Here is a 15789-nt window from a genome sequence, read left to right as displayed (position 1 = left end):
CAGGGATGACAGCTATAGGGAACCCTATTGGTTAATGGTATTAGAAGTCTCTATATTACTTTACGGCGATCTACTATCTCTAAATGTTATCATATAGCCCTATCGATCTACTTGGGCCCTCTTACAGTTATGCGGTTAAGTAGGGTTTACTTCGTACGCCTGGTTCTACACCCTTTGGCCTAGTTAGTGTTTGACATGAGTGTCACGTGCCTGTACCCACCCATCCCGCCTTTGTGGTCTGTGAACTGCGCCCTCACTTACTTCCGCCATTCGCGATTTACAAGATCGACATCGACCCTCGCAGCGACTTGGACCATGGCTTTTGAGGCATGATATTATATACCATGCCTAAGAGAAGCCTCGCTTACTCACTTCATGGCTTTAGATCCGCCGCCGGAAACAACGGCCCGCAAGTACCGATCCAAGCGGCAAAGGCCGTGTGACCTCTGCCGTACGAGAAAAGTCCAGTGCAAGATCCCCGAGAACCACACGTGTTGCGAGCTATGCAAACGCTTAGACAGACGATGTACCTTCGTCATCGAACCGTTGAGAAAAGAATACCGATTGCGTCATCACGGTGAAGGGTCGACTAGTAGGCCTTCACTGAACATACCGTTGGTGGATCGTAACCGAGAGGTACCACTGCCTCCCGTTGTGTTGGACCTGGGGAACGATGAAGCCGAAATGGATATCGACGCAGGTTCTTTTTGGATTTCACCCAACCCTGACCACGTGTCCTTCAATCCGGAAGATGCTTCACAAATGGTTGAGATGGGTTGGGCTTCAGCGGATTTCTCCCTCACCACACCTCAGCAACGCTCGGATCTGCAACAGACTGGACACAATCTGACCGCAACTCCGAATTTAGCCATCCCAGGGCCGGAGAGCCCCATCAGAGCTTCAGTGAACGGTAACAACCAGCTCCAGTTACAAGGTGAAGAGGCCAGAGGCACATATCTCTCCAGCAACATGCATCATCCTGCGCAGGCTCTGCCTCTAGATTCTCGAAGCCGCCTGTCAAACCCGTCGCCTAACACACCACCTGCGCCAATGGCCGCAGATATGGAGCACTTAATCACCTTCCCAAGCAGCGATGCTTTTGATGGCTCGCCTCAATCGTCAGGTATTGGAGCAGATGGTGTGTTAGGCGACGGATTGGACTGGCCAGCTGAATTCTCTCTTGAGTCGAAACCCGGCTGGTCAAACCAGGTAATTGGTCTTTCCAGTGAATCAGACCCATTTCTCCTTCGTCACTACCTGTACAACGTGCATGACACGCACCCCATGTTTCGGCTGCATTTCCGAAAGATCTTGGATGACAAGGACATGCAGACCCACTTCGAAGAGCAGTCTGTACCCGTGGGCAACGTCCCCCTCCAATTTATGATGGTCAACGAAGAGATGTGGCAAGATGGTTTGAAATCAGTGGAAAGGATTGTTTCGGGACCCCACACAGAGGAAAGCGACTTGAAGCTTCTCAACGAAATCGTGCCAAACGAACTTGGCTCACGTTTACTAAAATTGTGAGTTTCTAAGCCCTGGCACGCCCTACGCTAACCGTGATTAGGTATACTCAATGCGTTCATCCTCGATTTCCTGTGCTCTCTCTGTCTGATCTCAGCCAACTTCTCACTGATGACTGTTGCATCGGTATCAAAAGCACCGTCTTCGCTCTGGCAGCACCTTTTACCTTCTTGGACGACGAGTTGAGTGTCTCTAAAGGCTACTCGCAACTTCCCACAGAAAATCTTTGGGCTATAGCGTATCGCAACTATCTCCGCCTCTCGCAGTTTTCCCATCTCTCGCTCCTCCAGCTCTCTCTTCTGCTTCTGGAGATGCCGCCGCTGAATTTTGCTGTGGCCGAGTCTCCGAATCCCTGGGCTCTTTCGTGCTCTGCCCTGGCTATCGCGGAGAGCTTGGGCCTGAATATTGATCCGCTCAATTGGCGGCTGCCAAGACACGAAATCATCCTCCGCCGGAGGTTGTGGTGGCTCACCTACGTCCAACACATCTGGCATGCTCTTGTGTTCGGCCGCACGTCGCACATCGATGACGCCGCCTGGGATGTGTCCAGACTCTCTCCCGACGATTTCGAAGGCACAGACCATCCAGACCCTGATGTCAAGAATGCGATCAAACAGCATATCCCGACAATCATGGCGATGTCCGATCTAAGTACTATTGCGGCAGATATCTTGAAACAATTTTAGTATGCCATACCCTGTCTCCTTCGCTGCATCGCCATGTACTAATAAACTAAATCATTCAGTACGCTCAAAGCAATACGGCAAACTTCATCTCTCACATCTTTGTTGGATCGTGCTAAACCTCTGCGTAAGCGTATGGAGACCTGGATGAAAGGACAGTCAGTGTTGTCAAAAGCAACATCAGATCTGAATGACGACGATCTAGAAAAGAGTGCACCGCTCAGATTGTCTCACATCACCTTGGAAATACTCATTTACAGAGCCCTTCTGCGCCCGCTGTCGTATGGCGCCTTGCAGTCCGCAGAACAGAATCGAGAGCCCACCTCATTTATCTTCGAGAACTGCTACGCCTGTGCGAAGGTTGCAGTGGAGTTTGTGGCTGCTCTCAACGCAAAGCACTTTTCCAATTATTGGCACCCCTATGCACGATATCAGCTTTGCTATATTTCGACATTCATTTTGATGAACTTTGCTCAGTCAGCCACACAAGAAGCTGCTCTCAGAAACAAAGCCTTACTCAGCAAATGGCGAGATAGTCTACGTTCACTTTCGCGAGCTTGGCCACTTGCGAAACTGGCGACAATGAGACTGGATGCCGCGTTTTGGAAAGGCCTCTCGGCCGTTGTGCATGGTGCTGGTCCGGACAACCCTGCTAGCAGGCTCCTCAAGGAACAAGGCTCTCAAACCTCCGGTTAAGGATGAGATCCTCGGTGCGACTTACAGATACGGATATCTCCGCTTACAGCACTCGGCTAAGTCAATTTGAGTCAAGATCACATAAGCCCCATCCCCCAGAGGGATCGCTTTGAGCACTGGGGTGGTCGAGGTATAATCACATTTGCAAAGCGATCGAAGAATTGCGACGCGCTACAGTGGTCATGCTTTGGATTATGATGGTGGTGTCTCTTTGAACAGATGCGCGACCGAAATCAATACGTTGGTTTGAGCGGAATAGCTTCGGCGCGTATAGTTGTGCGACTTTGAAGGAGTGTTAACCTACAGCACCAATCTACTGTCCGCGGGTTTTGAGATTAGACTGAGGTAGACATGCCTACCACTCATCGTCTCTTGGACCAAGGATTGCACCAGTCGTGCGGGATACCACGTATCGGACCTTTATAGAACTCGTTATTTCAGTACCCGATCTGGTCCACTATCAAACTGATCTGACAGTGTGTCATATGATCACGGACATTTGCAAGATTCCACAGTACTCCCTCGGACCGATGTGGGGGAAGTACAAAGATGTGGGCTGTGAAGCATGTTTACACTTTTCTAGTAGGAAAACATCATCTTCCACCTATTCTGCTCAACTCATCATCGTTGTAAATGAACTCTATGGCACCCCATCGGAGGACTGCGAAAAGTCGATAGCCTCGACCGCAACGGCATGGCGAACGAAAGACGAAAAGATCGCACAACAGCCCCTAAAACAAGGGTCGAGTGGGAGAAGTGTGAAAGTACTGGGTCTCGTCCTTTTGTCTTGAGGAGATTTGTTGGGTGGACCGGCTTTCCAACAAAGACATCGGCTTGTTTCGTAGATGTCGCGTCCTTTCAAGAAAGACCATAGCAGTCTTACATTGAAGTCAGAAATGAAATTGATGCAATTGTGCATCGTGCATTCGCGCTCATTGAGGGGATTATGAATATGAGGTGGCATCACGTGACTAAGGAGGACCCGAAACTGTTGTCCTCAATTTGCTCTGGTTCGCGTGTCCAAGCATGGATTTGAGGACCTTGAGAAGTAGAAATAGATGTAGAAATAGATGTTGCCTGTCAGAAACGCCTGCCGAACTGGTGTGTCGTATTTCATTCCTCGCTCGTTAGCTCTACAAATCACCCGTGTTGATTCCGCTCACGTTTCATCTCGACCCGCATCAGATAATGATATACGATGTGGCAATCATTGGTGCCGGTCCTGCTGGCTTGGCTGTGGCAGCTAGATTAAGAGAAGCCACTCCGTCTGCTCTCTTCACCGACGACGAGCATCGCAGATACTGGCGACGATTCAACCGGCGTGAAACCATTCAAACCGAATCCAAAATCCGGCGGCGATTAGCAGATACTGATTCGCGTCAAAATGCCCCCCCGGAAAGATCAATCATTGTGCTTGATGCTGTTTCCGACAAATGGATGGGTGCATGGGGAGAGAGGTTCCGCAAACTGCAGATCGATCATCTTCGGAGTCCGCTGTTCTTCCATCCAGATCCAAGAGATAGAGATGCTCTGTTGACATTTTCGCATTTTTCTGGGCGTGCCTGTGAGTTACAAGAAATTCATAACGTGGTGGGCAAAGAAATCAGCAAGCATCGGATCAAGAAGACCCGTCAGAGGTAAGCAGCGGCGGCAAATCTTGACTTTTGATCTGCCGGCTTTGACAAATCTATAGAAAAACCGTCCCACATCTTCGGATAGACGACAGAGACCGTGTCGATTACTTCACACCTTCCACTCAGATCTTCCATGACTTTTGTGAGGATATTGTGGACAGATATCATCTACGGAACGTGGTGGTGCAAGCAAGGGTCGAAAATATTGAGTACGGAGACCTGGGCGGGTTGAATAACGGTAAATGTTTCACCTTGACAACGAACCAGGAAGACATTTTCTCCAGGTTCGTTGTCCTCGCAGTTGGTCCTGGCTGTAAGCCCGGAATTCCCATGGACAGCAACCTCCAGCTGGGCGACGATTTGCGAGGTGTTTGCCACTGCCTCGATCCTGCAGCCGGGCACTACTTGCCAGAGCATGTCCTACAAAGGATTAACAAAAGAGTACCGACTTCGGTGGTGGTGGTTGGAGGTGGACTCACCAGTGCTCAAGTTGCCGATCTAATCATCAGGCGTGGAGTCACCAAGGTGTGGCTGTTATTGAGAGGAAGATACAAAGTAAAGCATTTCGACGTCGACCTGGAGTGGGTATCGAAGGTTCGCAATCAGCAGATGTCGGTCTTTTGGTCGGCGGATAGTGATGAAGGTAAGTTGGCAACCGGGTGAGCGTGTCCGTCACTAAGATCCCCGCAGAGCGTTTCAAGATGCTCTCCGAAGCTCGAAATGGAGGCAGCATAACCCCAAAGTTTGACAAGATTCTTCAAAGACACATTGCCAATGGCAGTCTTGCTGTGCTGACTCACACTCACATCGAAGACGGAATCTGGAGCAGCGAAAGCCGGACATGGTCTCTCAAGCTGTCGTCCGCACCACATCAGTTCCCGCATAGTATCGACCACGTCATATATGCTACAGGAGCAGGACCAAACATCGAGAAAGTGCCCTGTATCCAGCGGATGCGGCAGGAATACTTTGTCCAGTCTATTAATGGGCTACCAAAACTTACCGACGATTTGATGTGGGACAAAGATGTCCCATTATTCTTGACTGGCGGACTGGCCGGGTTAAGGCTTGGTCCTGGCGCTGCAAATTTAGCCGGGGCACGGCAGGGCGCCGAAAGGATCGCATGGAAGATCGACGAGCTACTGGACAGGGGGCAGGACCAGTCACTCGATAATCAGAGTTCAGTCTCGGATAATGTAGACAGAAGCTCTCTGGAAGAGGGTGAGAGGAAGACATTGAACATGGAATGGAGAGAGTACACCGGAGGCTTTGTCAATCAATTCAAGGCCTTGATGTTGGACAAAGACGGCTGAAGCCGGGTCTTCCTATTGACGTCGATGAAGTGTTACTGAGACTTCCATGTGGAAGAGGGGCGCGTGATTGTCAAGTCATGTCCTACCTAGCGAGCGATCCAGGAGGCAGGCAGACGCTGTTAACTGGGTTGATAGGCTTGATAGGTTGAGGAGGAACGTGATGGAATGGAAATTCACGCAGCCTTCACCTCTAGGATGGCGGGTACAATACGCGCTTGGGGTTACACAATCGCTCGCGCCAAATATGTCGGTGGTCAAGCACGATACAAGAGGACGTGGTTGAACAAAGGCATCCCGTTTTCACCAATAGGTATATTCCAAAAGCTTGAGAGTCCATGCTTAAGCTTTGCCTGCAATTTTCTTTTGCTCCGTCAACCAGATGTTTGCGATAGTTTCGTGCGTGCAGAACTCGACGCCGTCACCAAAAGATTTGAGCCACTGAATCACCCGCTCAGACATGCCGATAATATGGGCCATGCCGCTGGTGTCGGGATGCATCAGGATGGGGAAGACAAAGTCGATGGATCCGGATCCTTCATAATGGTCCCAGCACCAGAGGAACTTATCCTTCCACATCTGCTCTACAGTTCGAGTGGAGACGTAGCCCATGCTGTTGGCCAGATGGGGGAGGTACTGCAGAGGCATCATGTCTTCGTTATACCAGCCGCAGGGGATTTCCACCAGAGGATGTAGGCCACTTTCGGGGTAGGCTTGCGATGCGATAGGTGTAGGCTCCAGCCAGGAGGATGCCGGTTTAGAGAAATCAATCGTCTTGATCGGCGGGTCGTTGGGCGTGAAGAACGGTTGCGAGTCATGATGCATGAGCGAGGAGTTATAGAGAAACTTGTTCTTCCGGAGGAGTTTAACAGTGGTCTCGCGGATAGTATACATAGGGGCCCGGTACCCGCGCGGAGGTTTCCCAGTAAGCTTTGTCGCGACTTCAATACACTTGTTAAGGACGTCCGTCTCTTGTGTCTCAGTCATTTGGTAGATTCCTTCGTGTGAGTAGCCGTGGAGGCCAATCTCGGCGCCCGACTGGACTACCTTTTGGACAGTCTCGGGGAATGTCTCCATCGTGTGTCCGGGGATAAACCACGTCACCTTATCCGCGATGTCATACTGCTTTAATAGATTTAGCAGGCGAACTGCGCCCACCTGTCCGGCAAAGATGCCAGAGCTATAGTCGGCCATGTTGTTATCCGGATGACAACCCGTGCCGAGCCAGTGAGAGACAGCGTCGAAGTCGAACGAAAGCGCCACCTTAACCTTGCGAGGACGAGCGGATGGGGATTGAATTAGGCTTGTCGAGAGCGGGATGGTTTCGCCCGCAACACGATATTCACAGTCGGTCGGTTCACCTGCATTGACTGGGTCGATATCCTGTGGACAAGCACTCATAACCACAATCAAGTCGGCATGCGCCTGGAAAGTCACGTACTCCCCTTTTTCACTGGTCGGAGGGCGAATGATCAAATTGGAATGGTGATCGATGGCCACATTCATGAACAGGTTCAGTGGGTCGGGAACCCAGTCGTGAGCCATGTGGAAGTCGGGAAACTGTTGCTTCAACGCCCCATGCATGCTGTCCGAACAGTTTTCATGATAGCCCATGACGCCTTGCATTCGGTATCTCTCCGCATCGCAGGCAGACCAGATGAGGTCGTGCACACCCTTGGTTGTGTCGTTGACGAGGGTAAACATTGGCTTCCTTCGCGTGCTGTAGAGCTTATCTCCCTTGGAGATGGCCACCTTCAGGAGAATGGTACGCGTGTGTACCATGGACAAAAAGTCATTGGGGTCGTTGGGATTAAAGGCCCAAAAGTCCACCACTTGTTTACCGTGAGTGTTGATCACATCCAGGGTCTGGCCCCTTTGAATGGAGAAGGCCACTGCCTTTCGTGCTGGCAAGATTCCCATACTGGCTTTTGTGAGAAAAGTGATCAAGATTGTCCTTGGCGTGATTCAGGAGAGTAATCGCAGGAAGAAGGCTCTGACCAAGAGCACATCAAATAGTCTCCGTCAGTTTCCTTAAAAGGAAGTTCTATACTCGGTTGGAAGGAAAGACGGGCAACTGAAGCCCGTCAAGCCCCACATTGAGATAAGACTATATCGGCCGTGGCGGGGGAAGAAAGAGGCTATGGGGATGGATGCGCTCAGATCCATACTCTAGCTTAGATCTTTGCAACGTTATTGGTCAGCCTCGTCTTTACTGGAGGCTGAGGTGGATCCTTGCGAACGTGGCCGCTAGCGTATTGCTTAATGTCCAGGAGGGCAATCGGGCACGGGCGATCCCATTGGACCTTTTCATGACAGCGTTCCTGGTTGGAACAAGTTCTGGGCCGGTCGAAGCGCTGTTATTGATTGTCTTGGAGGTGAATATCATACATCTAAATCATCCTTTACGCGACGCTGTTTGCAACCTACTGCTTGTTCTTGGAGGAGCATCGAGTGAGCATGCTTACTGCACAGTGCGACATGAACACTTCCAGCATCGGCGGAACTGGTGCATCATGCGCTTTACACACTTTGTTCTTTCTCGGCTCGAAAGTGGCCCAGAGCATTCGAGGACCGTTGCGTATGCTCTTTACTGAGCCTGTATGTTGAACCCCCGGCGCATCTCCATGATTGAAACCCGAGCCATCAATTCGACATGAGCGGCCGAATATCGAGCCGCGATCATTTGTTATCAGAATTTATTTAGGTTTCGGGGGATAGTATCAAGCAAGACTCGGGCGTACGTCATTCGAACGATCCGAAGCAATCCACATATACACAAGTTTCAACAACAAAGCTCGATCAGCATGTCGTGCTTCATATTGCTCTTCTATTTGCCAAATTCCTTCCTCGGAAACGGAGAATCAGGAAGCATTGACATAGACTATGCTAAGGTATCGTAGAGGGATATGGTTGTAGGTGAACACGACGCTTCTCCTTCCGACGCTACTTAAAATCCAAGCCACTGGCGCATACCAAGCAATCTTTCTTACTCCATGACGTGAATTTTGAAGTTCTTCCTTGCTGAGAGTAGCCAATATCCCATGACAAAGACGATGAATGCCACCAAGACCACGGACAGGTAATTCATGTTGTCTGTTTCGGCAGGCATCACGTACGGGAAGGAGAAGAAGACCGTGGTGAATACAATCCAGAGAATCGTCACCCAGTTAGCGACCAGTCCCGCGGTCCCTAGGTAAAAGGGCCCCCTCGGCAATTTGGACCTACCCTTGATAAGAAGGCATAGGGTGGGGATCAGATAGGATAAGTAGAGAAAGATGACACAAGCGGAGACCATGGAGTTGAAGGCCGTCAAAGAAGCCATGTACAGACACAGCAGGATGGCGGTTATCAAAACACTGAGGATATGAGCGTTGATGGGAACCAGGAGTGTCTCGTTAACGTTTGACCACAGGCCGTGACATGGGATAGCATTGTCGCGAGAAAACGCCCAAGCGATCCGGCACTGCCACGTTTGGCTGGAAATGAGCGTCCCAATGCCTGACATCGTGACCAACACTTGGAGCACGATGACACCGGCGTGAGAGCTGACTGCCTGGGAGAACAATTCCAGGATGGGAACCCCGGTACTCGTGGTTGACAGTGCATCTAGATCTGTGGTGCAGAAGAACATGGCAATCACGTAGGAGAATGATCTATACTGGTGGTTAGTTACTCCGACTCGCTAAGTACAGCAATACCTGGTTTTGCTTACGTGACGAAGCCAATGCACACAGTTCCCATGATGGCCAAGGGAATCGCGCGCTCAGGGTGGTGAACCTCTTCCGCCAGATGGGTCGCCGCATCCTGTTCACTGATCAGTGCCAGTCCTTGCCGCGCACACCAGAGAGTCGACTCACCAAGCATGGAAATGCCCAACTCGGGTTGATCAGGCCGACAATGAAGGCAATGGCATCATTGGACCATCCGGTCTGGTTGATGAACTGAGCGAAAACAAACTTCGGCTGGTTGTAATGGGACGACGATGCCAAAACCGTAACAAAGGAGACGACAAAACCTGTCAGGGTCACGTAAAGGCTGACTGTGGCCACGGTTGGGAGAATTTTGCTGTAGATGTTAAAGGCAGCCGCTACGATGTTGATCAATTCGGCAGTAAGGAAGACCATCCAGCGGTCGATGACCAGGTCCGGATTGTTGAACTGGACCATACCCACGATCCCGGCTCCGACCGCGAGAGCGACCGATACGGAAGTGAATATGGCCCCGAACCAACTAAGATGGCCGGTCAGATAGGCGAGAAGCCTCCTGGTGCGTGGAGGTCCCAGTTGCGTGGTCCAGTAGTACTGACCACCCGCGTTTGGGTAGGCAGAGCCCAGCTCAGACAAAGTAATGCCGACGGAAATGGAGGCGAGGAAGAGGATGATGAGCCCATACACGATACCGACTGTTCCTCCACTGGGGAGGCCGACTACCTTGGCTATGGTCAACATGCGTAACGCAATAGGTACAGGGACAAGGCCTTACCATAGACGAAGAGATGGCCCACCAGGAGTTGGTCAATGCAAATCCCATGCCAAGTAGGGCGAGGACTGAGTAGTTTCGCAGAGTCTGCTGCTCATAGCCCATCATCTATAGACGTTTAATGTCATGACCGCTGCCCTAAGTTTGGAAAGACCACGAACCTGGAGGATCTGCCCCTCATCTTTGCTACTAGATTCTTCCAAAACCTTGTCACCGTCCGCCTTTGCGGTGAAAAGGCCGCTGGGACCTTTTTGCTCCATGTCCATGCTGTGCTGGTCAGTGGTGAGATGTCGAAGGCAGCGTAGCTGTGGAAAGGAGGTTATGTGAAGCGGTGGATAGAGCTGGGATAATTTCGTGTAGAAAGGAGGTATTCGTCCTGCTCTGATTTAATGCACTATATCTAGTCGGCCTCTTATCGATCAGCCCACATGTGACTTCAAGTGCTCGAGGGACCGTGCAGTTGGTACCGAACTTGTCCCAGCGTTATCGCTTATCGGCCGAAGGTGGACGTCCAACTCTGTTTGCCCACCAATCAAAGGCCTCGCTCAGGCTCAGTGGCCACTTCGGGCGTTCGAGACCAGTATATCAGATAGTGGACTTGATAATCAGACTCTTCCGTAAGAATACTATGAGCACTATGACCAGTTTGCCTGTAATCACACAGCTTCAGCTCATACTACCATCCGCTGTTTCCCAGAGCATCACGCAGTCACTTACCAACAACTGCCAACCTACCACAATACCTCACTTGATCTACACCAACATCTACATTGCCAGTCATCATGGTCGGTATTGCGAAGCTTGTCCTTCAAATCGTCAATTCACCATCGACGCTTCTGGCTATAGCCACCGCCTTGGCAGTGGCCTTTGTTATATACCGTCTATTCTTTGGGCCCTTATCGAAGATCCCTGGCCCATGGATCACAGCAATCACTAGCTACTATGTGATGTACCAAGAATTCAAAGGAGACAGAACTGTGTGGCTGGACGACCTGCACGTCAAGTATGGACCAGTCGTCCGGGTGTCCCCCGCCGAAGTCTCCTTCAACAGTGTAGGGGCATTGAAGGAGATTTATGGAATCAAGTCCCAATACTCCAAAAGCCACTTTTATGACATGTTTGTCTATTACAATGAGAGGAACACTTTTACCAGCCTGGATCGTGCCAGTGTAAGTAGTCCTTCATACGATTATATCATTTGGCGTTGCATGCTGAGAAATTTTTTCAGCACACGGCTAGTAAGAGACTGGTTGCGGACCGCTACGCCAAAACCTATGTCATGCAAGATATGGTGGCCCAGAAGATTGAACGCCACGCATCAGCATTTCTCACCCAGGTGGAAAAATCTCCCTTCAATGTCGACGTATATACCTGGCTGCACTACTACGCATTGGAGTGAGTATCCCTTGACCTTTGTGCCACCCAACGTTGACACCAGCGAAAACACGGTGCTGACACCTACGCCTCCAACAGCTGCATCACCAACCATCTATACGGGCAACGTGGCACAAAGACGTTGTCGGAGTCTGAACATCGAGGCTTGGTCTATGACCTCTCTGGCGTCAAACACCGAACGAGGTTGTACATGATATACTATTTCAATGCTCTGATGGCTGTTAAAGAATGGGTTCGGGCGACTCTCCGTAAGCTAGAGGGCAACTCGGCAGACTTCCACGTGCGCGGCTCCCAGCTCAATGATTATGGAAAGAAAAGCGTTGAGGGTTTCCGGACCGATCAAATGGAGAAAGACAAGGTGTCCACGTGCTCGAAGCTGCTGCAAGTCGTTCCCGACAACGAGAATCGGATCGCGGCCGAGTGTATGGACCATCTGGTGGCCGGAGTCGACACCACCGGCGACGCTATGTGTATCACGATGTGGCGGATCTCCACTCCAGAATATGTCCACATCCAGGACCGCCTCCTAGAAGAACTTAAGAGCATCGAACATGCCTTTGACCCCGCCACGGGTACAGCCTCCATTGCAGAGCTGGATAAGTTACCATACCTCGATGCGGTGCTCCACGAAGGCCTCCGCTGGCGCCCACCAGTGCCTATGACCCTATTCCGCGTCGTTCCTCCTGGCGGGGCCACGATTGACGGATTCAAGATTCCTGCTGGTACGATCGTGGGATGTCAGGCGTATAGTCTCCATCGAAAAGAGGATGTATTCCCGGATCCAGACAAGTTCGACCCCGATCGGTGGCTCACTGAGGATCCGGCTAAGTTGTCGGCCATGAAAGCCCACTTCTGGCCCTTTAGCTCTGGTGGAAGAATGTGCCTTGGCCACAAGTAAGTCCCACTCTTCTCTCGTGTCCTGCCTTCTCTCAGCCTATCTTGTCTCATTCTGTATGCTTGCTATCGTTCAGCAAAATGTCCCATGCCTCCCAGCCCGTTTGACCCCTCTATTGTGGAACAATTATCTGACGCTCGCCCATTACAGTATTGCAATGGTGGAGATGAAAATATTGATGGGCGCAGTCTATCGCCAGTATCGAACACTGGCCGTGCCCGAATGCACAGAAGAATCGATGCGCATGGATGATCAGTTGACGTCGGGCGTTCCCTACGCTTTGACATGCAAGCTATCATTTGAGAAACGTTAGCGGGGCTGCAATAAGTACACCGAGCGTATCGAGCTTGGTATTCATGTCGCTCTAGTCTTACCCTTGACCGTTCGTTACCTCTCAGATACTCTAATTTCCATAGAATATAATAGAAAGGCGCCCAATACTTAGGTATAGTAGCTAGCTATCTAGGGGTAATATAAAGACTATAATTACTAGTACTCCCAAAGGAATGAAGGTCTCCTCTCGGAGGCTCCCTTTAGCTAATATCCCTGGTATTCTGGGTCGGGGCATACCAGGAATGAGACCGTCACTGCAAGGGAGCATGAGAGCGTGAGTGGGAGGGTGAGCGGTGAGCGGTGAGCAGCGAGCAGGGGGTCTTAAAAGCGGCGCCGTCTGTCACCCTGAGCGTGCCAAGAGTCCGGAGCAGTTCAACGATTGCTTTGTGCTGCCAAGACTTTACCTTGGGGTTTCTGTCCAAATGCTCCACTGAAGTAAAACGTGACCTCTGAATCAAGCTCGCGGATTTGCAAAGGTTTGGAGTAGCAGTCTACAATTTATTTGCCCATCGACAATCAACACAACCATTCTTCCACCCTGTGAGCCATGGAGACATCTCGAGGCCTGAAAATGGCCTCGATGAACCTTTGCCGGTCTACCACATCCTCGTTCCTGTCCCCTCTCCTTTCCGCTCCCCGATCCACCATCCGCTCCTTTTCTACAGTTCCCACGCTATGGGCGCCCAGGACTTCCGCCAGCAAAGAGAAAGCAATGAAGGAAAAGGCAAAAAGGCGAAGAAAGAAGCATTCGACATTTGTGCAATATGACTTGAGACAGATGGAGCAGTTCAGCTTATGTGAAGCAATGCGGTGAGTGCAGACTCGATAGAATACACGAGTTCTGTTTGGTTCCAAGGCTAATTGATTCTGGCTAGCTATATCAAAGCGTTTGAAGTTCAGCGGAATCCAGAAGTCCCAAAGTACGATGTCGCCATCAAAATGCGGACGAAGAAGGACGGTCCTATTGTTCGAAATCAAATCCGACTTCCACATGCCGTCAAGACCGACATCCGAATCGCCGTCATCTGTCCTCCTGGCTCAGCAGCTGCGACGCAAGCCAAAGCTGCGGGCGCAGTCCTGGTTGGAGAAGAAGAAATCTTCCAGCGGGTCAAAGAGGGCAAGATCGACTTCGACCGCTGCATCGCCGTACCTGAATCGATGCAAAAACTGAACAAAGAGGGAATGCCCCGGATCTTGGGTCCTCGAGGATTGATGCCCAGTGTCAAGTTGGGCACCGTCGCCGATAAACCAGGTCCGGTTGTCAGAAACATGATGGGAGGAAGCTTGTACCGTGAGAGACAGGGCGTGGTGCGCATGGCAGTGGGTCGTTTAAGCTTCACGGCTGAGCAATTGAGGGATAATGTCAGAGCATATGTGGCGGCTGTCAAGAAGGATGCCGCTGGATTGAGTGATCAGGTTATGAAGGAGGTTGCTGAGGTGGTAAGTCATCATGCCAACGTCGTGTCCGATGAGGCTCCTGCTGACCAGTGACAGGTTTTGAGCTCGACTAATTCACCCGGCTTCTCGTTGAACGGAGACTACTACAAACCGGAGGAGGGAGCACCGACGCCCAAGGATTTGTCTGTTGCTTAGATAGGGTGATCTCCTAATGGCTGTACATCATGGGTATATGTGTTCATACTACCAGATTCAAATGGATCCACAAACGTCTCGACCAACATGTCAACTCATCCCATGTCGATCGACTCGCGAGCAGCCACCAATTTTGCATATCAGCCTTCGATTGAAGACCGAAGCTGGAGCAATCTCTGCTTCACTTTGATGTCAGGTTCGCGTTTGATGGTGGTTTCTAAACTTGACACCAAGGACTCCTGGATTTTTCGTAGTCTTGGATCTTGCGCGAGAATGAAGGGATGTTGTGGGTTGTGAATGTGTATGAGGTGTTTTATGATGAGCAAATCGTCGGTGCGCTGTCTCAGTCGAGGAGAGACGCCATTGTCGTCGTCGTGGTCAAATTCATCATCGCTGTCGTCAAGCGTATCCTCCTCCCAGGTCTCGCTCCATTCAGCATCTCTGCTCCGTTGTATCGAAGCGGTTTTTCCGTTTTGTTGGTCGGTCTTTGGTTTGGATATCCTCAAGTTGTTCTCCAGTTCATCGAGTCTCTCCGCGATCTCAAGTAATCCTCGGCCTAGACTGGCCTCCTTTGCCAACGCCTTTTTCTGCTTTAATAACGCCAAAATGTCTTCTCTTCTCTGCTCAACCTGATCTCGTACCCCTTTGACGTCGCGTTGAAATCCTAAAAGCCCAAGCCGGATCTCCTCAATCTTGTCCTCGCCTCCACTCAGCGTACTTCCTAATGTCAAGAAATCTTGATAGTTTTCATTGACTAGGTCGATTAGCTCTTTATTAAGGGCCTGGCTTAGTTCCCGGAGTTCGGTCTGCAAGTCTTCTAGAGTCTGAAATCTGTTGGAAAGAGTCGAAAGAAAGGCGGTTGGGTCGAAGTCCGGGGCGAGGAATGCTTCGCGGTCAAGGGGCTTTGGGAAGGGAAGAGGGGTATCATTGTCCGAGGCGTCTGGGTCAGAGTCTTCGCCGAACTATTGCTCAAGAGTCAGTCTGGTGGATGGCATCGTGGGAGGGTTCCTCACATAGAATCGACTGCTCATAATGAGTGAGGAAATAAGGGTTCACCGCGGAATTGGGGATCTGCAGGGAGATTCTGAAGGAGTGTGGGCTTTCACGTTCTTCCCATGGCTTGACGAGAAGGATCACTCTAGTGGGAAGAGACGGAGGCCAAAGGCGTCATTCACTTGTTACCGACCTAAGTTCTAGAGGTGAGGTCAATAATGTTGAATCAATTATCAGACACAGACAAGGATCTA

At 50.8% G+C, this 15789-nt stretch overlaps 6 protein-coding genes across 6 annotated transcripts; 3 read left to right on the top strand and 3 right to left on the bottom strand.

Annotated features, from left to right (window-relative positions):
* Positions 1–81: 81 nt before the first annotated feature.
* On the top strand, positions 82–3871 carry PV10_04301 (uncharacterized protein). The gene is made up of 3 exons (XM_016368842.1): positions 82–1523; positions 1568–2209; positions 2270–3871. Exons 1-3 carry the CDS (start codon positions 376–378, stop codon positions 2901–2903), a joined length of 2424 nt encoding a protein of 807 aa, XP_016224630.1. The 5' UTR covers positions 82–375; the 3' UTR covers positions 2904–3871.
* Positions 3872–3986: 115 nt separating this feature from the next.
* On the top strand, positions 3987–6824 carry PV10_04300 (uncharacterized protein). Its single transcript, XM_016368841.1, has 3 exons — positions 3987–4540; positions 4597–5180; positions 5228–6824. The coding sequence occupies exons 1-3, from the start codon at positions 4092–4094 to the stop codon at positions 5848–5850; spliced, it is 1656 nt and encodes a 551-aa protein (XP_016224629.1). The 5' UTR covers positions 3987–4091; the 3' UTR covers positions 5851–6824.
* On the bottom strand, positions 6190–7767 carry PV10_04299 (uncharacterized protein; the record flags this gene model as incomplete). Its single annotated transcript, XM_016368840.1, has 1 exon — positions 6190–7767. One exon carries the CDS (start codon positions 7765–7767, stop codon positions 6190–6192), a length of 1578 nt encoding a protein of 525 aa, XP_016224628.1.
* A 1066-nt stretch (positions 7768–8833) lies between these two features.
* Positions 8834–10592, bottom strand: PV10_04298 (uncharacterized protein; the record flags this gene model as incomplete). The annotated part of the gene is made up of 5 exons (XM_016368839.1): positions 8834–9500; positions 9560–9651; positions 9705–10277; positions 10330–10434; positions 10488–10592. 5 exons carry the CDS (start codon positions 10590–10592, stop codon positions 8834–8836), a joined length of 1542 nt encoding a protein of 513 aa, XP_016224627.1.
* A 2867-nt stretch (positions 10593–13459) lies between these two features.
* Positions 13460–15142, top strand: PV10_04297 (ribosomal protein L1). Its single transcript, XM_016368838.1, has 3 exons — positions 13460–13759; positions 13825–14389; positions 14444–15142. Exons 1-3 carry the CDS (start codon positions 13497–13499, stop codon positions 14540–14542), a joined length of 927 nt encoding a protein of 308 aa, XP_016224626.1. The 5' UTR covers positions 13460–13496; the 3' UTR covers positions 14543–15142.
* On the bottom strand, positions 13789–15739 carry PV10_04296 (uncharacterized protein). The gene is made up of 2 exons (XM_016368837.1): positions 15556–15739; positions 13789–15504 (listed from the first exon to the last, which is right to left on the bottom strand). Exons 1-2 carry the CDS (start codon positions 15571–15573, stop codon positions 14683–14685), a joined length of 840 nt encoding a protein of 279 aa, XP_016224625.1. The 5' UTR covers positions 15574–15739; the 3' UTR covers positions 13789–14682.
* Between the last annotated feature and the right edge of the window lie 50 nt (positions 15740–15789).

This window comes from Exophiala mesophila, assembly GCF_000836275.1.
Source record: "Exophiala mesophila strain CBS 40295 unplaced genomic scaffold supercont1.3, whole genome shotgun sequence".
Classification (NCBI taxonomy): Eukaryota; Fungi; Ascomycota; class Eurotiomycetes; order Chaetothyriales; family Herpotrichiellaceae; genus Exophiala; species Exophiala mesophila.
This window is presented reverse-complemented; position numbering and strand designations above follow the sequence as displayed.

Coding starts and splice junctions, on each gene's coding strand:
- PV10_04301 (XM_016368842.1), top strand. CDS start 376: ATGGCTTTAGATCCGCCGCCGGAAACAACGGCCCGCAAGTACCGATCC. Junction 1,524..1,567: donor GGCTCACGTTTACTAAAATT/GTGAGTTTCTAA, acceptor AACCGTGATTAG/GTATACTCAATGCGTTCATC. Junction 2,210..2,269: donor GATATCTTGAAACAATTTTA/GTATGCCATACC, acceptor TAAATCATTCAG/TACGCTCAAAGCAATACGGC.
- PV10_04300 (XM_016368841.1), top strand. CDS start 4,092: ATGATATACGATGTGGCAATCATTGGTGCCGGTCCTGCTGGCTTGGCT. Junction 4,541..4,596: donor ATCAAGAAGACCCGTCAGAG/GTAAGCAGCGGC, acceptor ACAAATCTATAG/AAAAACCGTCCCACATCTTC. Junction 5,181..5,227: donor GTCGGCGGATAGTGATGAAG/GTAAGTTGGCAA, acceptor AGATCCCCGCAG/AGCGTTTCAAGATGCTCTCC.
- PV10_04297 (XM_016368838.1), top strand. CDS start 13,497: ATGGAGACATCTCGAGGCCTGAAAATGGCCTCGATGAACCTTTGCCGG. Junction 13,760..13,824: donor AGCTTATGTGAAGCAATGCG/GTGAGTGCAGAC, acceptor GATTCTGGCTAG/CTATATCAAAGCGTTTGAAG. Junction 14,390..14,443: donor TGAAGGAGGTTGCTGAGGTG/GTAAGTCATCAT, acceptor GACCAGTGACAG/GTTTTGAGCTCGACTAATTC.